Source organism: Natrix helvetica (genome assembly GCF_964273705.1).
Source record: "Natrix helvetica genome assembly, chromosome: 2".
In the NCBI taxonomy this organism is placed as follows: domain Eukaryota; kingdom Metazoa; phylum Chordata; class Lepidosauria; order Squamata; family Natricidae; genus Natrix; species Natrix helvetica.
Genome location: NC_138552.1, coordinates 27620931 through 27643549, shown reverse-complemented (window position 1 = coordinate 27643549; position 22619 = coordinate 27620931). Strand labels below are relative to the sequence as shown.

Sequence of the window (22619 nt, the reverse complement as noted above, 5' to 3'; positions counted from 1 at the left end):
TGTTGTGGCTCACTATCGCAGGTCGGCGCCAGAATTTTGTTGCTTTCCCCCTCCCCATTTGGGGGAGGGGGGAAGCATGGCGCACCAGGAGGAGACTCTATGGCATGGGTCAGGTTTTCCAGTTGGTTCCCCAATTGACAGGCTTTCAGTTAGGACAGGTAGAGGAAAAAGGATGCTGGGGTAGGAAGAGACTCTATGGTAGGGGAACCGGACTTCTGGTTGGCTCCAGAATTGAATGGGGGGGCTTCTGGTTAGGGCCTTTGTGGCTCGTTGAGTATTTAAGGTTGCCAACCCCTGAGCTAAGGGAATTACATACATTTTTTCCTCCTAGAGTTATCTCCTCAGTTTGTTCATACTTTATAGTAAATCTTCCAGTTTCCAAAATACCATATGGATGGGTAGCTATCAGCTGTTACAACAAAAACAAAATGCTTAAGGATAGTTTTCAATGCCATTCTTTTCTTCAGAAAAAAAATGGATGGAAAATAGCCTGTAACAAGAATTTTTTGATGTTCTGTGAACATTGCCTCCCACATGTAGGTTTTTTGATGTGAGAGACTTTATAGAAATGTCCTATCTAAAGAAAAGTGTTGGAAGAGGCCCCTTAAGAAACTAGATTGTGGTAGAAATCTGGCAGAGCTGATAAATCAGAACAAGTACTTATGAAACAACCATTCCACTATGGCCACTTAGCTATCAGTATTTTTCATTCATTAGAACCCTTAACACTTGGGTTTTTCTGGTTGGTATGTAATATTTTTTTCAAGATTATATCAAGAATGATATAAGGGCGGAAACCCATTCCACTAAGATCTCTCAAAATTCTGCTTTGCTTTCCTTCTCTGCTTTGTTGAACAGAAAGATTTTCCCTTCCTTCCTTCTTTCCTTCTTTACTCGTTTGTACTCCCTTCGCTTTCCTTTCCTGAAAGAGTTTTCCTTTGTCTAGCCCAGGGGTCTCCAATCTTGGCAACTTTAAGACTTGTGGATTTCAACTTCCAGAATTCTGTGAGTTGAAGTCCACAGGTCTTAAAGTCGCCAAGGTTGGAGACCTCCTGGTCTACCAGAAAGGTCTTCTTTATTGTTGTTTTGTTCATTCTATGCCTAACAGAGGCATCTTCATGGCAGAATAACTGGACCATCCTCTCTGCCGAAGCCTTACCTCCCTGTTGTCATTGTTTGGGCAGCCCAGGAACAGCAGGAGTGGGTGGGTATTCCCAGAGGACATCACTGCTTAGCATGTGAGGCCTCAGGGCACCAGTGATGCAGTCTGCTGCCACTCCTTGTCCTTGAATATTACCTGCCAGCAATCCTAGTGGACAACAATTCCTCTTACAGTTCATGGAAAATGAACTGGAACCTGTTTGTAACTTATCCGCTTTGGATATGAGGATGGTCCAGTTATTCTGCCACAAGGATGCCTCTGTTAGGCATAGAATGAACAAAACAACAATAAAGAAGACCTTTCTGGTAGACCAAGAGGTCTCCAACCTTGGCAACTTTAAGACCTGTGGACTTCAACCTACTACTTCCTTTCAAGTAGACTGACTCCACATTATGTAGAGTTCACAACATATGGCCAAAGACAGTGTGGGTCCCTCTCGTGTGGAGAACCAAAACGTATTTGTTTCTTATCAAGCAGGAACATTTCAAAACTCTTCATAAACAGCAGAGTTTATCGTAGTTCTAAATTAGTTTGAGTAAATGGTTAATACACTACATGGTTGATAATATTCATAAACTATGGCCATTTTGATTGAAAGAAAAAGAACTGTTGTTCTCTATCATGGGAAACTTTGGATGAGGAGTTTGTTAGAATCCATACCAAGATTTGGGATCTGTGGTTTGGATAATTTCCTCCTCCTTTTTTAAGGCTTTATAATAGAGTAAATAATATTTCTTAAAAGGATTTGCTTAGTCAATGGCTGATGTTATGGTAAACACAAGTTCCTATACACATGATGAAACAGAGTGATTTTAACTGTAAGTTGACAGCAGAGCAGGGGAAAAATAATATTTGTGCTTGAGAGCTTACTTTGAGTGCTTGAGTGAAATATAACTCTCCTTAGATCTCCTTGGTAAAAACCCAAAGAAGAAGAGTGGGGAGTAAATATGATAGTAATCATACTCAAATCATTTGCCCAGGTTAGAATCTCCTGGCAGGCTTGCTTATATTTTTGCCATGTGGCAATCTCCTTGGTGTGTGATAGAAGACATGCAGGACATGTATATGGACCAATGCTTCACCCTTGGCTATCATTACTGCATCTACTTGGCTGTCCAATGGTTTTGTCTAACATGCAATGAAGTTTTCCCATAGTCTTCCAGATGGCTCTTGTCAGAAATCGTTGCTCAGATGTTATTGTTTACTGGCACACTTCATCTGTGAATGTTTGCATGATTATCCAAACAAGGCAGGAAAAAGAGCAGGGAGGGGGGGGGATTACGCAATTCTGTTGGGTTGTTTGTGAATTTGTACAGATGTTAAGTTAGCAAACTTGGTAAATCCAGCTTTAACTTTAATCAGGAAAGTCTTACAAACATTAGAATTTCAGCCTTGTATTTTGTTAAATCATGGGTGGGCAACAAACTCAGCGTTCAAAAGCCATCTATGAATTAAGTCGGCAGGGAAGCATCACATTTCTACTTATTTTGGTGAAATGGAAACAATGCATTTTGTACATGCAATATGATCAGTTTGGATGACAGTAAAACAAAACAATTAAATAGATATTCTAGAGCAGACATCAAAATAATTCCATCCCATTTTCTTTGGTACTGATATTTCTACTGGCCTCAATCTGGCACCATATCTTAACTGGAAAAATGTTGCACTCTAAATCATAATATAGTTGGTTGCTTTCAACTATGGTGATTCTATTCATAGGCTTAAACAGTGTATGAAGGCCAGCCAAATGAGGTTTCATCAGTAAATTATCTTTATGCTAACCATGGTTTAGTCTCTCATGCAAATGGAACTGATTTCTATTATATAGATGTAGAAATAACCTAGTAGGAAAGCACTGTCCTGCTTAAATTTCCTTTTGTTTTAAAATATAGGCAGAAAACCATTGTAGTGGTAGAGAAGGGAAAACAAAACTTTTTCTTGAGCTTAGCTGGTTAATCAGAGAACAGCTTGGCTTCAGAGATATGATTTTATTACTGAATAGTAATTCATGGTATCTAAAACAGATGACAACAAAAAGAAATACATTCTATATAACATATAACAATATGTTGATTGTTAAATTAGAATGTTACCCACTAGAAGTACAAAAGAAGCTGGAATACAATTATGTATTAGGTATAAATATACACGTTTAATTTAAAGAAACCTTTTTTAAAAAAAAGATAATATTCAAATTCTAAGGAAATGCATGTGTTTTTTTTATTTACCGTTTTAAAATATGAAGTCCTGTACGTACTTGAAAGGAGTGAGGCCCACTTTCAATGCATCTGCATATCATAGTGTAGAAAATGTTGTAAAGCTATTATTATCACATTCACGAATGCTTCCTTTTAGCTTTTATTTTACTTGTATTAGTTAGGACAAGATTAGCACCCAAAAGTCCTTGGAATAGCTCAATTCTGCATCATAGTCTAATCCTATGCCCTATATTGGCGCTGGAGTGCCAGAAACCCAAAGACCAGCTGGCCAGTGCACACGTGTGTGCTGGCCAACTGGTCTTCGTGGTTTCCGGCATGTGCATGCGCGCCGGTCAGCTGATCTTCTCACGCGCCGGAGGACTGGCACACACTAAGACTAGGTGGCCGGTGCGCATGTGCACGTCGGAAACCAGAAGACCAGCTGGCAATAGCGCACGTGCCCACAGAGAGGGCTCTGGTTGCCACCTCTAGCACGCATGCCATAGGTTCGCCATCACGCCCCTATCCCATCAGCCTGCCAATAACGTTCTTACTTTCCTAATATGCAGACTGTGACTTTTTGGGGGGAGAAATGCTTCTTTCTTGTGGAAAATCTGTTCCCCCATAAATGTGTTCGGCATTATTATTTAGCCTTCTCTGGTTTTCAAATTTAAAAAATGTGATTAAATGATGTAACTTTATTGTAAAAAAATACAAGGCAATATAAATGGGTGTAGTTATGACATCATTTGGATAGTTCTTTGGAAAAAGGAGTAAAATGCACGGAATTAGGCATTTGTTTTGTTTTAGTTGTATGTACGTGCGTGCAATAAAAAGATTATCCAATGTCAATTATGAGTAAAATGTCCTGGAGGCAAGCAATGTATTAAGAGCTGCCTCATTTCTAATTTCATACAGCTTTTCTATAATTGTTGGTTCTCCTTTTACATCTGATTTGCTTGCTGCTTCTTCTGTATGTTTGCCAAACTTAAGTATATCCTACCTGAATATATAACAGCTGCCACTACAAATATGACTGGGAGCTTCGCTTAGGAATCAATAGACTAGACTATATTCATTTTAACATTAACATTTACCACTCTGAAAATTCTGATTTATATTCCTCTTTCTCCAGAGTTCAGGATCTTTTTTCCTCAGCTTACAGGAGTGCTGACCCTGGCTTTCTTTATCCATAATTGTGTAATTACGCTACTTAAGAATAACAGGAACCAAGAAAAAAATGTAAGTGACTACAAGAGAAAATATGTTTACATGCAAAAAATGACTTTTCCTGAAACTGCTCTTTGTAATGGTTGTTAGGTATGTAGGTTGTTAGGTATTGCCTGTGTTGGGGTCATGTAAGTTTCAGCACTCTAATCCAATATTTGTTCACCTTAGTCTACAGCTAGCTTTCTCTGAATGATTCATTAAGCAATCAAATATTTATTAAGCTTCATTAAGCAATCAAATATTATTCGGGCCAGCCCTAGCACATCATGTCATGCAGTGCTCAAAATAAGATTCTTCAGAATCTTAAGGACTTCCTAGTAAGGAAATCATTGATGGCTTTCAGTTTGAGAAAGTTTAGAGAACCATTTCTAAAATTTTAAGGCTCTCCCAGTCCATATCCATACATATAATTTTGAACTAGCAAAGACGTGGGATAACAATGAATCTTCCCTAGAGTGAATGTTTGGTCAGAATGATTCCATTAAGTGTGCATTTAGACTTTGTCACTTCAGCCAGTCTTCATGACTGACCTTCGGAAAAGCACTGACCAAAAATGGGATTCCACATTTAGCAGCAAAGCAGAACATCGATACTTATCTCAAGTTTGCCATTCAGCATCTGGATGACCTTCCAAATATTTGGAGAAATGTTTTACAGCTGGATCTCAAACTTGAATTGTCATGAATGACGCATAAATTCTGATTCATTAGCATGGGGACCAGACACTGATTTTTGTATATTTATAATAAAGTCTCTAGTGACTCAAGAAAGAAGAAAATACAGGGTAACATGATATGTCATTAAACAAAATTGAATTAAATTTTAAAGGAATGTTTTAAAAAAAAGCTGTAGTGCTTTTTTGCCTATTTCACTTTGACCATTGTTTGAAATTACAACCGCCCTGAAAAAAGTGACTTATGATTGCTTTTCACACTTACAACCATTGCAGCATCCCCATAGTCACATCATGATCAAAATTTGGATGCTTTGCAACTGGTTCATATTTATGATGGTTGCAGTGTCCAGGGGTCATGCAGTCACAAGCAAAGTCAGATTTGTCACCTTTGCTTCTCAAATAAATAAAAAAGCATCAAAGTTCATTCAATCCATCTCACTTCATATAACAGAAGAAGCCCATGAAGCTCTGATTGAGTCAGTCACAAAGTTAAGCAACATTCGAACCATCTGAAAGAAGGTGAATTCCAAATTGAGCCACTCTGGAGACTTGCTTCCTTAATCTTCTGTTTTTGGAGCAAAACAAACCAAAACAAAATAAGCTATTGGGGTAAATGATGACTGGGAACACCCCACCCAACCCAGTAATCTTAACCTTTTGTAAAATGGTCACAACAATTTTATTCTCCCAGGTTTTCAAACGTAGTTTAATTGTTCATGGTGTCCATATTGAGAATTGGCTGTATTTTCCTAATGTTATTTAACATAAGCGCTGAACTTGATGGTTCTTGTGGCATAAAACTGAAGCTAAACTCTTTCAGTGCACAAAAGTAGCATATTTAACCCATTTATTTTAAAGAGATGCTTATTTTAGAAGGTTCTTCATTTTCTATTCTTATAAGTCTAGAAAGAGAAAAAAATGTGTGACTTTCTGGATAAATATGGAATCTAAATCTGTTTTACACTGTAGCCCAGCCTAATGCTTTAGACTGAAGCCCAGTTTAATGTTCACAGATCTCACTTGCAGTCTACTGTTTCCAGAACTAGTATATAGTAGATACTCAAATGAAATGTTGACAGTAAAAGAAGTTAAAAGTTCAGAGACTGAGATAACAGTTTATGCTGTGAGCAAGCATTGACTAGATATAAAATTTGAAAGATCCATTTTTAAATCCGTATCATCCCCATCCTGCTTGAGTAAAGCAGCTGCTGAACAGACAACAATGGACCGGGGATTGGAAGCATTTTCTGCCAGGGAAGAAGGGAGTTCCATAAGCTGTTGATTTTCCATTTGGGTTTGAAGATCCCATTCCAAACATTTACAGGAATTATATCTGGCTAAAAAGAAATTAAGGTCAAAATTACTCACTGAAATTGTCTGTTTGTTTAATCGTTCATTTTCTGTTCATATTTTTTTTTGGACAGAATCTGGATTTTATCAGATGTAACTGGAGTGGTATAGTCATGAGAATAATTTAACAAATATAAAAAATAAGAAAATTAAAATGGAATGTTGCAGAATAGAATGAGTTAATGTTTTTCTTCACATTGCAAGTGTCTGTGTTTCCATTACATAGAACATTATAGTTCTATGATTCTGTGAAAATACTGTGGGATTGTAGATAAATGTTCAAATAGTATTGGGGTATCCAAGTGAAGAGCCCCACTTGAGAAGAATGAAGTCAACCAGGGGTATTCATGGCGGGGTCAAAAAAGGTCTAGAAAATGTTAATAAGAACATGGATTGATCCCATGATTGTGGCTGCCATTTTGACTTTTTAAATTAAAACATTCCTCCATCTTACATCTGTTTTTCTGCTACATTATCATAAACCACAACTCATCCACAATATCATTTACTGAAAACGCCATATACAGTATATGCTGAACCAAATTTGTTAACCACGGTTTACTGAATAAAGACACTTGGTGCCTGCTTTTATTCAGCGCAGGCAAATGACAACCCTAAGGAGAAGAGACAGGAGCAGGAGTCAACTTGCTAACTAAGTAAATCTGGACTACTGTTATTGAAATGGACCAGAACAAAAGGCACAAATCTAAAGAACTGAATAAACTACACTCTTCCCAAGATGTTGTATAAGTTCCTGTTTGGAGATAGAATCCAAAAAGAGAAGAAGGGGTAAAAGAGGATGGAATGAGCTGTCAGGGAAGACATAAGATTTGGGGATTGTTGCATATTATCTATAGTAAAATAGCCCAGTGAAAAGAAAGTTGTGAACCACAACTTTTTCTTCGATATGGAGGAAGTCGTAACATTTGCTTCAAATGATGAGCAACAGTCATGAAATAAAACTCAAACGATTGATTTAGAATATGGTCCAATTTCTGAAGAGTTTGCAGGCAAAAAAGAATAAATAAAACTGGGAGGCGGGGCTTGACGTTGCAATGACACGACATGCAATCTTGGGGATCCAGGATTGCTGTCGATATCTCTGTTGCTGGATGGTCCTTTTTGGATCTAAACTGGTGATAGAGAAGAGCAGGTCCTGCTGATCTCAGGGACATCGCAAAGACTTAGTTAAAATTGAAGACAGAAGGAAGTAAGCGGCGAATTAACACTGGTTTAAAACTATCGTGTTATCTTTTTCACTTTAATTTTGTTTGTTTTCTATGGATTGACTTTTTACAAATGCCTCTTATTTTTAAACTGGACTGGTCTTTTTTTTCCCCTTCTTCCTCTATACTTATTTCATTTTTTGTATTTGTGGATTAAAAGTTTCTTTATTTGCAAGGCTCGGCTGGATCGTAATCTTTAAACATTTTTTTTTCTTCTGTTCCGGAGTTCGGAGTTTAGAAAGAGAGGCAAAAACAGAGGGAAAGAATGTAACATTACCATCTAGAGGCTAGAGGCTTGGCAACATCTGATAATACAAAGCTACTGGCTTTGTTTACTGAAAGGGTCAGTGGCTATACAGATGTTTCTTTGAAGGAAAGAGAAAGCTTTGACCTGAAAAACTTTACTGAATTTGTTTGAAACCTAGCAAAAGCTTTGGATGTTTTAGTGGCGGTGTCTATAACCTGGAAAAATGGCCCAATATGAAGAAGAAAAGGGACTAACATTGCAAAGAATTATGCTAGAAATTCAAAAAGTCTTAATAATCACAGAGAGAATTGAAAAGAGACTTGAAATTATAGATTAAAATACAGAAAGTACAGAGGGAAGAGTTGAGAATACTTACAAAAAAACAATGAAATTTGAGTTCAAAAAACCACAGTGACATATGAAAGTGATAAGAAAATTGTTGACACTGACAGCAAATCGAGAGTGGAGGGAAATGATAAATGCGAAATATGGAGAGGAGAGATCGATGAACTGGAACTCTATCTCAGATGTCAAAATATAGATGAAGGAAGGGGAGAAAATTTGGCAGAAACAACGAGAGTAATTTCGGCAGAAGCACCAGCAATAACAAAAGTCAAGCTGATGAAAGGAACAGATAGAGGGTTTCGAATCTTTATAACATATGCAATGAATAACAAGTTGTCAAGAGAAGTCCACATAAGACTTATCAAGAAAACACTAGAATACAGATTCTACAAATGGCAAGAGATATTGGACTGCACTATTTCTGGAAGGATACAGGATAATGAAATGAAATGTCACAATAAAATTTAGTTAAATGTATTTAAATTTTGAGTACTCTATATAAGACAAAGTAATAATAGCTATAGCTAAATAAATGATTAATAATGATAAAGCATTTACATATACTAAATTGATAATATGAAATTTTATACAAACTGTAAGTAAGGATGATGGATATGATGTTGAAAAACCTTTTTATAAAAGATAAGTAATTCTATATAGAATAGAATATAAGGATGTCATATCTTTGGATGATCTCAGGATGATGTAATGAAATGCCATAATATAAATTTACTTCAAATTTAACATGTTTCATATAAAAAGGATGCAATAATAGTTATGCTTAATGGATGTTTAACAATTATAACAATTTGTATACATGTATATTGAATTGATGATACTAATAATGGAAAAAAACATGGAATTGAAAATTATTAGAGAATGTTATCAATGCTAAAATAATAGAATGATTTAGAATAGGATATAAAAATTCTTTATTATTGGATATATTGAAGATGATATAATGAATCATTATAATATAAATGGATACATATTTAGAATACCTTGTTTAAAATGGAGAAACAATAGTGATAAGCAAACAAATGAAGTATAATAGTAATGTATACAAAGATATTGTATTGACAATATGTGAATTTTGATAAAGCTCAAGTGATGACCATGGAAAGGACACAGAAAGACCTTGTAACCAATTGACACACTGTATGCAGTTGAAGAGGTTTTTATGTTATATGTTTTGTGTGTTTGTGTTTGAAAATATTTTTTTTTAAAAAAAGAATAAATAAAACTGAACGTGCTTATTATTCCACTTTAAGGAATTTACAATAAAGCATATGGTTTCCTTTCTGTCCCTTTTAGTTGTACAATAATATTGTAAGGATAGGGTAGTTGAGAATTAGTGACAGAAACATCTGCAATGGGGTGGGGAAAAATGGCAGCTGCAGCTGTGTGACCAAAGCCCTGCCCCCTTTTAGCATGTTGCCATCTCGACTTTATTAACAAACGCTCCCCGTCGTTCCATCACTTGCTCTTAATTCACTCTCTTTTGTAAGCCATGAAATCTGGAAGATTTTTCCTTCATTCATCAAGGGAACAGAGCCTTTATCCAGTGTTGTAATTTACCCACATTGTACTTTAATGTGTGGAAAAGTAAAAGGCACTGCTAGACTTGAAGCATCTTCTTGCCAGCTAAATACTATAAAAAGCATCCCATAAAAGAAGACACTTGTATAATTTCCATATGTCATTTGGTGTCCACATTTTTTGAAAAGGAAAAGTTTGGTTTTTAACAAGGGGCCCGGTCCAAATAGGCTCATTTTTGAGAATGTGATGGCTTAATTAGCTTTGATTTCCAAATTTGCAATAGCTTTTTTTCTTCATGCCCTTGAATGTATGCTAAATTGTGGTTTTGTGTGTATGTAGGTGTGCGTGTATGTGTAACTGCTTTAACCCACAGTCCCAAAGTCACTGTATTATTGTATCTACTTAATAATTAAAAACAATATATTTTCCATTTATTGGGGCACAGGGGACAATTAATTCAAACAATAAGAATTATTGTTCTATGATTTAACTGTTCCAGGAGTTGTCCTATAACTAATTTTGCATATAATAATTGAAACAAACTGATTTTATTTGTTTGCTGTTTCTTGTGTTTTAACTACAGGTCAGAGATCTTTCAATTGCTTACTTTTTAGTCAGTTTTACGTATCTCTATGTTGGAGTGCTAATCTTTGCTTCTTTTCCATCTCCACCATTGAGCAAGGAGTGTATAGAACAGGTACAAAAACCTTTAACATGGGGGTCTTTGTTTAAATAGCTGAGAATTGATTATATGTAAGCATTGCTCTCTTTTCTTCTATCTGCATCTGCATTTAATATAATGTTATTAGGTCCCACTTTCACTTAATGCATCAAGTCAGAATTATGAACAATGTCATACTTTAATAATACCACATTTTTCTAATTAAAGCTATTTTGGCACCATTGAAACATTAGCTGTCAGTTGCACCAATTGGTATAACTCATTGTACCATTTTTTTTCTTCACTTCAATGCAGACATTAATTGTACAGAAAAGTTGGTTACTTTTTCAAATTAAGAAATTTGGTTCAGAAGAGTCTGCCTTGGTTTAATTAGCTGACGTAGTGAGCTTTTAGCCTGTACATTCATCTCCTTTGAGCTCAAGAAGCTAAAACCAAATGAAGTTTCTAATTAAGCATAGTTTCCTTTTTTTGTCTGGACTGGAAAAATATGTTTATCAGTTCTGCAACAACTAGAATCCTTAGGCTATTACATGAAGTTCCAAACTGGTAATTTTAGTTTCCTGATTCAAATGAAATGTGAAATAAGGGCTAATTAGGGATTTCCTGGATTATTCTCACCTTGAACAAACATTTCGTATACAGGGCAAATATTTATTCGTCATATGGTTTACACAGCTGAGATGACATCCAGATTGGCTCAGGGTCTAATTAAAGTATGGTACTATTTTCCAAATGGTAAACAGTGGTTATATGGAAGTATGCTGTTATATACTGGACTGGTGCATAAATGAAAATTATCTGCGTAGCTGGAAAAGAAAACAGATCATTAAGCAAAAATTGTTTTTCTATAATGTTTTACAATCCCTTCTCCAGCATAGCTGGGCATCTCAAAATACGTTTTATGCATCTGAAGACATGCATTTGTCTAGGAAACTATGTCAAAATAAATTTGTTTAAGGAAAAACAGAACACACAAATATAGAAATGCATCTGTGCTTGTGTTGAGAATATAAAATGCATAAGAATTTTCCCTACTTAAGTTACAAAACTTAATTTACAATAAGACTGCCGTTTTTAAAATTCTGAAACCAAACTATTGTAAATAATTAAGCCATATTTCATTTGTCCTTCAGGAACAAAATTCTGTAACTTCATGTATAAGTGTTTCCATGATTAAAAAAACAAATATGCAGATGAAGCCATTATATAATTTTCCAAGTCTTATATCTTGTATATTCCGATTATGATGATGATATGTTGATGTGTTATATATTCTCTATATAGAAATGTCTTTATTTTCATTGCTTTGGAATCATATATAATGTATGTATGTATGTATGTATGTATGTATGTATGTATGTATGTATGTATGTATATGTATTTGTGTTACAACCCTTGGTATGCCCAAATATGGGAGGGAGCTAACTACTCCCCCTTTCTGTCCTTCGGTTCATTACAGAAGACCATCCAGGCAGAAAACCATATTTTTTATTTTTAATGTTGCCTTTGCTATGTTTGTGTTGTGTTTGTGTTATATATATATATATGCAGAAAAAAATGAGAGCCCCATTTCACTTGCATCACTAACTTTTCTTTTTGTTAGAATTTTTTAGATAATTTCCCCAGTAATGACATCATGTCATTTCTTGCAAGAATATTCCTGCTCTTCCAGATGGTGACTGTGTACCCACTGCTTGGTTACTTGGCACGAGTTCAGTTTTTAGGACATGTCTTTGGGAATGTTTATCCAAGGTAAACCACTCCTTTTTGGCATACCTTAGTTCTATTTCTTGTTTTCACACCCATATCGTAGAAATATTCTGACACTACTCATTTGCCACTGTTAGAACAAACTTTCTATTGTGGTTAGTGATAGATTTTCATTCAAGCTTCACGTCAGTCTCAAAGGAGGGTGGGGGAGTGTTTTCGGTTTGATTTTTGTTTGTTTGTTTAAAATGATGTGTAAACAGGACCATTGATATTCCGTATGTAATTTTAGAGCAATTAACCAAAATTTGGCATCTTGATTACACTGATTGCAACTGTAGCTTGATGTAATGTGCAAGTGGGATGCATGATTTCTTTATGGGTTTTTTGGCTTTTGTATGTGTGTGTGTGCTCCATTCAAGCCTTCTACTTGTCTACATAGTGCATGCTCTAGTAAGAGCAGCTAAAAAATAAGGCAAAACCCACTAAAGTTGGCCAAATGAACATGAGTTCTTTTATTTTTTATTTGAAGAAGGAGAAATCTTGCTTACTAATTCAGGAGTCACCCTTATCATAAGTCACCCAGGTGAACATTTTATGTGCCTTTCTTCAAAGAGTTTTCTGATAGATAAGGAAGGTTACATAAACAGCTGCAAGAATCATGAGTGTTTCTTGTTGATAGTGACCTTTAGAAAAATGGATTATCAGAAAATATTCTTGATTTTATTACATTGCTCAGGGGGTTTAGAAGAAATAGCAGAGTATTTGTATATGGAATAGCTTCCTGTCCAGGCTTTGACTCAATTCAGATCTATTTGGTTTCAGCAAGACAGCTGTATTATTTGTCACCAGACACTAGCTTGTAATCAAAAACCACTATAAGAGACCCACAAATTATTACAGTTCTCTATTCAACGTGATCTAGTGATTATTAAACAATTTTAGTTACTAACATTTGTAAAAATTATGTAGTGACTAGGGTAGTAACTGCTATCTGCTAATAAAGGAGAAATTAAAGACTCTAAACATTTAGAAAGAGAGAGAAATCCAGTGTGGTACATGGCTTCAGGTGCCAGGCTAGAGATTGGGAGACTGTGATTTCCTGTCTTAGGCACAATGGCAAACCAATTCTAAAAAGGTTGCCAAGAAAACTCCATATAGTCACCAAGAATCAACACATATACACAAACAGATAGAACCATAACATTAGAAAAAAATATATTTCAAAGTAATACAGTAGATATAGCTTTTCTTCCAGGGACAATTTTGTGTCATCCTGATCCTAGCAAGATCTATGTTTTATGTATTTTTTTTATTACTTATTATATTTTTAGATTGCCAGATGCCCAACAACTCTGGGCTTTTCAAACTTAAAGACACAGAGAACAATAAAACAATAAAAACAAAGAACAAAAGATGGTACAAAGCAGCAAACCACTCAGAGCAAAGTATATTACCCAGAAGGGAGCCTCATTCACCCTCACCAAAGATCTTCAAGGCTCTTTGAAATACTAGCAGGGTGGGGCCATCCAGATTTTGGGGGAACCTCTCCTTTGAGAGGGCAAACACTATGGCAGAGAAGGTGAGTTTTAAGCATCCCAATAGGTGGCATTGTTCAATCAAAAGAATCCAAGCAGGATAGCCTGTAGGGCTTTGAAGGTAACAACCAGCCTCTGAAATCACACCCAGAAGCAACTTGGTAACCAGTGCAGCTTATGAAGCAGAGGTATTAGTACATGCAAAGTGAGTCATACCCATCACTCATGCTACTGTGTTCTGGGCCAAATGAAGCTCCTGGGTGGCCTTAAAGGACAGCCCGATGTAGAAAGCATTGCAGTAGACAAGCTGCGAGATGACCAGGCAGGAGGAGCTGTCTGAACATTTTCTTTTAAGATCCCAAATGTACATATAGTAGATATAATTATTTGCTATTTTTATAGCGCCTACCACTGTGCTTTATAAAACATTAGGATAACTACCGATCTCCGCTCCTTCCGCACGAAACTCAAGACCCACCTGTTCCAACTAGCCGGCCTGGCCTGAATTATAACTACATTCTCTAATCCCCCTGGACAATTTTAAACTTTAATTAATTCTGACTTTTTGGGTATTTTAATTGTTTTAATCTTACTGTGTTGTTTTAACTCATGATTATTTATTTATGTATTGTAAAATGTTTTTGTATATACCTCCTCCTTGTCATTTGTTTGTATATTGAATTGTACGCCGCCCCGAGTCCCTTGTGGAGAGGGAGCGGCCTATAAATTGAATAAAAAATAAATAAATAAATAAATAAATAAATAAATAAATGGGATTTTAGACCCAGATTTTATCTCTCTTGAGTTGAGATAAAAATACAACTTGCTTCCACTATTAGTTCCATTTAAAGATTGACAATGGAAATAATGTATTTGCTGGTCTGCAACAATTTCCTGGAAACTTAGTGTGTTTAGAAACACATTAATCCCAGGTTATTATGCTAAGTGGAGATCTGTCAGTTTTCCAGAGGTTTCAGCTACATCTAATGCCAGCTCTTAGAATCTACTTCCTGATGTGGAGGCTAAGGAAGTGTATTTATAGTCATGTTCTGGCATCCACGCTGGCTTTGTGCGCTCTTCAGCACCATCTCAATTTTAGATGCAATGCTATGTTTTCTCAAACATCCGGTTGGATGTTAGGAGAAAGCATCAGGCTAGAAACCAAGAGACCATTGTTTCAGTTTCTTTGCTTAGGGAGATCCAGCTAGGTAACTTGGAGTTAATCACACTCTCTGAACTGTAGAAAGAAGGCAATGGCAATCCGCCTCTGAAATCTTGTGAGGAACACTGCACAGACTTGTCAACACTGACTCAAAGGAAGAAAAGTGTTTTCTGAACTGTTTCATTAAATTCAGGGTATCCATAGACACACACTCCATAAAAAATAATGGCAATCATGTATGTTTACAAATTTATGTAGCATCCCAAATCTTTTTCTCAAGGTAATTGTGATAGGACTGGTTTTGTTCAGGTTGCCCCAAGGTTCATTTGTAGTCATTTACTACAAGCATTGAACAATAAATGTGTAAACCACTGTGATGATGACTTTGCTTTGGCAGGAGACTTACCATTTACCATTTTGAATTAAAGATGAGAGGAATAAAATAATATAATCTTGCAAGTCTGAAAACACTTTCTTTTCCTTCTTGCCAGAGAATTAGAGGAGGTCCCATCTGAGATGCTCTCTCACTCTCATCCTTCCTTTGAACTTGGGTGTCTTCTATCAGACTGCTTTCTAGGCTGTAGCTCTTCCTTCTTTCTCCCAAAGTCACTCTCATAGCCTGTAATAGAATTGGACATGTAGCAACACTGCACATATTTTAAATGATTGTGACAACGTACAAAAGCCAAACCACAATTATACTACAGTGTATTTCATATAACATCAAGATGTGACTAATATATCAAAATATCATTGTTCATATTTATTGGACATCTCAGTGGATGTTTATAAAGGGTTACATGCCAACCTTTTTATGCTGGTCATGTAATATATTTGACAAACTCTTCCATATGTCTTGGGCTTGCCCTATGCTTGTCCTGTTTTGGTCACATATTCGTATTAATCTTAACAAAAATGCTGTGTAAAGTGATTAATGGGAATGTTAAATTATATTCCAAAAATATGGAATATTCTGATTTATGATGGACTCTGTACCCACCAAACTGATAAGATAATTTTGCACATTGGAAAGAAATCACCACCCCAGGTATAAAAAATCCTGGATTGAAGAAATATGGATTAACAATCCAGTCAATCCTGGATTAACTGTGACTTTTAAATTGAATTTATAGATGTAATAGAATCACTGTATAGATGGATAGAATCACTTTTATGATTCTGTATGGTTAAGCTTTATTTGTTTAAAGGCCAGGTACCCTTATATATTCTAATATTTATGTGGCGCATATATATATGCTACTTTTAGCGGGGGTAGCTAGTGATGGTGCCTTTTTTCATTTTCATTTTTTAATATGTTTTCTGTTTTTAGATTTTCTTTTCCTTGTTTGTATAATAGCAATATGGATAAAATATATTTAAAAATAATAAGTCATAATGCCCAAGTTATTTTTGTATCTGATTTCTTTCTTTGCTTAAAATAGCAAGAATCCCATTTCTAAGTGTATTAAATTTCTAAATCAGTATTTAAATAGGATGGTATGTTTATATTAACATATAGGCCTTGTTTGGAATGTGAAAACTCTTACAAATTTAATTTTCTACTTATAAAATTTAAGAAGGTGAGATAGGATACAAAACCTTTTCTGTTTACACTATCTCTAAAGAATGAGTTTGATGAAAATTGTTCTGTGTGAATCCTGCAAACCTAAATATTTATTTAATCTATCAAAATCTTTAAAATTTGCTTGGGCATATATTTGCTTGGACATACATTTGCTTGGGCATACATAGGGACGCAGTGGCCTAGACACTGAGCTTGTTGATCAGAAGGTCAGCAGTTCAAATCCCTAGCGCCGCATAATGCAGTGAGCTCGCGCTACTTGTCCCAGCTTCTGCCAATTTAGCAGTTCAAAAGCATGTAAAAAATGCAAGTAGAAAAACAGGAACCACTTTGGTGGGAAGGTAACAGTGTTCCGTGTGCCTTCGGAGTTTAGTCATGCCGGCCACATGACCACGGAGAGATCTTTGGACAGTGCTGACTCTTTGGCTTTGAAACAGAGATGAGCACCGCCCCCTAGAGTCGGGAGCCACCAGCACATATATGTGAGGGGAACCTTTACCTTTACATTTATAATGTTAGGATTTCCACTCCTCTAAAGATTTTTTTTTCTGATATTCATTAGTTTGGCAGATCATTCCTGGATCCTCCAAAATATTGCTTTTCATGTGGGGAATGTGTTTTAGAGTATTTTATTATACTTTATATAGAATATATGGATGGCATTTAGGAGTATTTGAGATGACTGTTCATATGTATGTGTGTGTAAAAGAGAGTGAGAGAAACAGAGAGATGAGTATGCTTTTATGAACTTTGGCATAACAAATAAAAGAACCTTAGAAATTCAGATCGCTATATTGTATTCAAAAGACCAATTTAAGATTTGGCTGTTGGAAGAAAAGTTCATTTCATCTAAAAGTAATTGGTTTTAGTGGATGAGTCACAGAGATGGAAAGATTTTTACTAGCTTATTGAAACTAATAAAAGAGATTGCTCTTACATAGAGTTACATAGCTTGGTTTTTCTCTTTTCTTACAGTTTTTTCCACGTGCTGGTTTCGAACATTATCATTGTAGGAATCGGAGTTGCAGTGGCCAGATTTTATCCAAATATAGGGGGAATCATAAGGTACCCTTGAAATATGAATTGATTCTCATACGGAAATTGATGTAGGACTATGCTAACTTTCATGTAAACTTTAAACAAAATAGTGGGTGATTCTCATATCTAGCACCTGCATGCAGCAAACAAAAGTAATACAATTGTGCAATAAGCCTCAGAATTTCACTTTTTTTACACATTTTCGCAACATGAAACAATTCAGTACAGCATACATTCTGGCCTTTTCTTAGTCACTACCATAGTATTTGTTTTTTGCAGCAAAAAATATCCAGATTCAATTTCTTTTACATTCAGAGAGACATTGAAAATCTGAATTATCCAAATGAACCCAAAGGTGCGACAATTGATCTAACCTCTCCAAAGAACATTTTATCATTCTTATATAATGCTGATGTATGTCTAGATCAGGCTAAACATTTGGATAATTACAGACTATGGGTGGAGAATCAGGAGTCATAGCTCTAGTGTGACTCTCATAATCAAACAAGCAAAGAGAAAAATAAACTTCACTAAAAATAAAGGGAAAGAAAGAAAATCCCACCACGTAAATGCCACATATCTCTGACTCATACATCATTGACAATTATGAAAGAATGGTGAGTGCTTAAAAACAAAAAGGTTGCCCAGTTCTATTCTATAAGGTGTCAAGAGTGAGAATGCAATTTTTTTTAAAAAAACTCTTGTCTCTAATCCAAGAGGAATCCTAAATTAGCAGCTGCATCCGAGGTAGAGTACTCCTAGCATTCCAGAATCCTAAATTAGCAGCTTTTATCAGTAGTCACATTTCTAGGGAAGCTGGAAATTGTAATTCACCAACATCTGGAGTCCGACTGCTTACCTATCCCTATCTGAACTCATTTACCTCACTCACAAAATATTTTTATTTTCTGTAGCACATAAAGATACAGCTTTGTATTCTATTTCAAAGTGTTTGTCACCTTATCATTCCTACTTCTTTTCTGTAAGGTAAAAAAAACAACCAAATTTTCAAATAAAATAAATGAAGCCCCAGCTACCATCAAGTAGCTATGAATATTAAAAATGGCTGTATGATAGAGCCTTCCTTCAAATCAGCTTTCTTTTGCCATGATTTTCTTTTTCCTTGTAGTAATAACAAACACTATTACCAAAATTCCACATTTTAAAACTGCATTTTAGATCTGTGCCATGTGTGAATGTTTAAACATTTTTGTCCAACATAAGGTACTATTAATTGATCTTTTAAAAAAGAGTTTGGAAACTTTTATCATAAATATCTTCTGCATCTCCTTTTATTCTCAAAGCTCCTCGAGTTTTCCACTTTCAGTTTTATTTATTTGTTTTTATCCCACCTTCATTATTTTGATTAATGACTTAAAGTGGCAAAATGTACCCATTGCTCCTTCCTTTTACTGCTGTTTTCTCACAATTTGAATTTCACCTGAACTTTCTGCATGTGAAAAATCTTGGATCCGGTTTCTTTTTAAAAACCTCCTGGACATCCAACCATATATTCCCACTCATTCGTTCTATTGCGAGCAACAGAAACAAAGAACAAATGAATTTAAATAAGCAAGCCTTGGCTAAGCAATTTTGTGCAGTCATCCGAATGCAAAAAGGAATGTTTGTGATTGGTTCCTTTTCTCTCTTCAAAAGGAGTCCTCTGCCACGAACCCATCTGGTGTTCTTTATAAAAATATGAAGAATCATTTTTTAAAAAGAAGAAGAAATTTTCTCTGGCCCTTCACATCAGATGTGAGCTGCAGTCTCACAGCCTCTGATATCCGGTTTGGTGATTGCTCCCCTCACCCCACTGAAGAAGTATTAAAAGAATGATTGTGAAGTTGTTTGAACACTACATAAATGCTATTGATTAATGCAGCATGCTATGGTATTGGAGAAATTTACTGCAGTGGGAGCCCTAGTGGGCAGCATTTACACTGTTGAATTAAAGGATAAAAGAATCATTTTCTCCAATTACCGTATTTTTTGGAGTATAAGACGCACCTTTTTCCCTCAAAAAAGAGGCTGAAAATCTGGGTGCGTCTTATACACTGAATACAGCCTTTTTTTTTTGCCTCCTGAAACCCTGCCCCCTTCACCAAAATGGCTTTGCATAGCCTTTAGGAGGATTCCAGATGCTTCTGTGGGCTGGGGAGGAAAGAAATGAGCGACAAATGTGATGTTTTTTGCTCAATTTTGCCCCCCCCCCCCAACCCCAAGGAGCACTCTATAAGCCTCCTAAAGGCTATGCATGCCCTTTTTTTGACAAAAAATGGGCCCTTTTTCGTGAAAAACTGGCCCATTTTTCCTCATTTTTAACCCACCCCATCCTCCCGGAGCACTCCACAAGCCTCTTAAAGCCTATTCACGCCCTCTTTTTGGGAAAAAACAAACAAACCCGGGCCCGTTTTCACGAAAAATGGGCTGTTTTTGGGAGGTCTGCAGAGTGCAAAACCTTTTTTTAAAAAAATTTGCTTCTTTAAAATCTTGGTGCCTCTTATACTCTGAAAAATACAGTAAATGTGATAATTGCTGCATCAGATGTCTTCTGTGTGCCTAAAACGTGCATGTGTCCATCAGCCTTGTAGAATTTGTTCCCTTCCCTTGGCCATGTCCACATCTAGCCATTTTGTAAAACACAAGAACAACACTCTCATTTTGTCCTATAGTTATGCAATCTTCCTGACCCTGAATATAATGTTTACTTGTACGTGCAGAAACTCTACTGACATAAGCAAAATCTGTGTAGCTCTATTGTCAATTTATGCTTCATTACTTTTATTAAATAGTCAAATGTAGGATTGTGAGAGATGGGGACGGGAATCTGATCCAAAGGAACAGAAGTAGCTATAATGTGTTCACAGTGATATCATTTGTAGTTTTTTTCTTGTGGGGTGAGTCTGGTGTCCAGCATGCAGTAAAAGTTTTAAAGCGATGAAGCACATTAAAATAATTGCTCTGGTCTGGTCATGTACTAAGGCTTACTTTGCTTAACATTGGGAAAGACTTGTCTTGATGGCTAGTGAGTAATTATTTTGAATAGTAAATATAAATCAATTAACTATCCAACCAACCAACCAACCACATTATGACTGTCTTTAATGCTTATTCATAGTTAGTTTAATCATGGACACAAGTTAACCCAATTTTCTGGGCTTGCTCAGCATACTAAAGTACACTACTTGGGACAGCAGTTTCTGAATAAAATGTTGGTGGCTAGATAGTTTGTTATACGTAGGACCTGTCATTGAACAGACATGCAAAGATTGCAGTCTGAAAAAATAAAGATATAATCATTTGTTGTTTTCTTCCAGATATTCTGGAGCAACCTGTGGCCTCGCCTTTGTATTTGTATACCCATCCATCATCTATATCATCTCTTTGCATCGGGAAAATCAGCTGACATGGTTTGCACTAATCAGCCATTTTTTGATAATTCTTCTAGGAGTGGCAAATCTGATGGCACAATTTTTAATTTGAAAATCAATCTTAAATCAGAGTTCCTTCTTTGCAAGGGGTGCAGGAGTACCAAAAGGCTACCCTGAACAGTCTTATAAAAATTGTATCCTGCAGTATTATAAAAGTTATGCAGCAGAAGATATGTCGACTGCCCTCTTTCAATCTTGGTGTGTTCCAGAGAAAACAGCCTTTTAAAAAATCAACAATAACAAAGAAACTTTTTTTAAAAATGGAGGCTGCATCTTGGAATATGAAGCACCAAAGCAAATGGAAGGAACTGAGTGAATTCCTGCTGCAACTTCAAGTAGAAATGGAAACTATTTGGGAATTATTAAGTTCTTTTTATAAATTTATATTTTTTTCTACGTGGAAAAAGCCATCTACGAAACTGTAGGCAAATAAACAAGAGATTTTATTGAACTAGAACACTATATATCGCTACTGTTAAAAAGTGTGTTTTGAATTCTTTTACGTTGAAATTCAGCACATATTAAATCATGAAATACCAGCTAACATTAAACTATATCTTTTGTGATATTCTTAATTGTCTACAATATCAGGACTAAAAGGGAGGTTTTCTTTCATGTCCTGGCATAAAGGAAAGAATGTATTGTCCATTTTCTTTAGACTTGGCATGGAAAGTCTAGAATTAATATCAAGTATACTCTTATCTATTTTGCACAGCAGTGTAAAGAGGCCCCATTTTAAATCTGAAATGTCATCAATAATTGTACAGTGAGCTCAAAATGTTGACTTGCATTGCTGTACAAACCCTCTCCCCAGAGTGCAAAGTGTGGTTATAAAACTTTTTATACCTTTTCTGCTTTGTTTCAAATTACTGTTTTGACTCAAATCTGGGATGAACAAACCTATGCTTACCTTTTGCTGACTCTGGAGATGTGTTACCTCTCTCTTGGCATCATGGCTATTAAATCTTATACTTTGAGGAGGGGTAGCTTTTTATGCTCAAAAAAGCCCTGAATCTGCACTGAATCAGCACCTTGTGTACATATACACCAGGGGTGAGTTCCTGCCAGTTCTAACCTCTTCTATAGAAGAGGTTCCACAAATCTACAGTGCCGTTTAGAACCGGTTTGTTTGTTTGTTTGTTTTATTGGATTTAAATGCCGCCCTTCTCCCAACGGACTCAGGGCGGCGTACAGCATTAAAAAAACACATATTACAAAAGTTAAAAGGAAATTAGAAACAATCCAAAAAACAAACCCAATTCATATAACACTAACATTTTAAAAATTAGATAAAATTAACAGGCCAGGCCGGTTCCAGCTCCCTCCCCCCGCCCGTCCGCACATCATCAAGATGAAGAGCGAGAGAAGGAGTTCTGGGAGTTGAAGTCCACAAGTTTTAAAGCTGTCAAGTTTGAACACCCCTGGGGTTTTTTTCTAAAGGGTTAGGGGTGCAAGGGTCTTGTAACTTGACAGCTTTAAGACTTGCGTGCTTCTGAGCCAACA

The 22619-nt window shown here is 35.9% G+C and overlaps 1 protein-coding gene across 3 annotated transcripts in view; it reads left to right on the top strand.

Moving 5' to 3' along the window:
- Positions 1-21947, top strand: part of SLC38A9 (solute carrier family 38 member 9) — a 48658-nt gene extending 26711 nt beyond the window's left edge. For 2 of the 3 annotated variants that reach the window (XM_081940029.1, XM_081940028.1), the window contains exons 12-16: positions 4499-4605; positions 10560-10673; positions 12262-12410; positions 17623-17712; positions 21003-21947. In XM_081940029.1, the coding sequence (XP_081796155.1) occupies positions 4499-4605; positions 10560-10673; positions 12262-12410; positions 17623-17712; positions 21003-21168 (626 nt within the window). In that variant the 3' untranslated portion in view covers positions 21169-21947. The remainder of the gene's footprint in view (positions 1-4498; positions 4606-10559; positions 10674-12261; positions 12411-17622; positions 17713-21002) is intronic. The other variant, XM_081940030.1, reaches the window with a different exon arrangement.
- Positions 21948-22619: the final 672 nt, after the last annotated feature.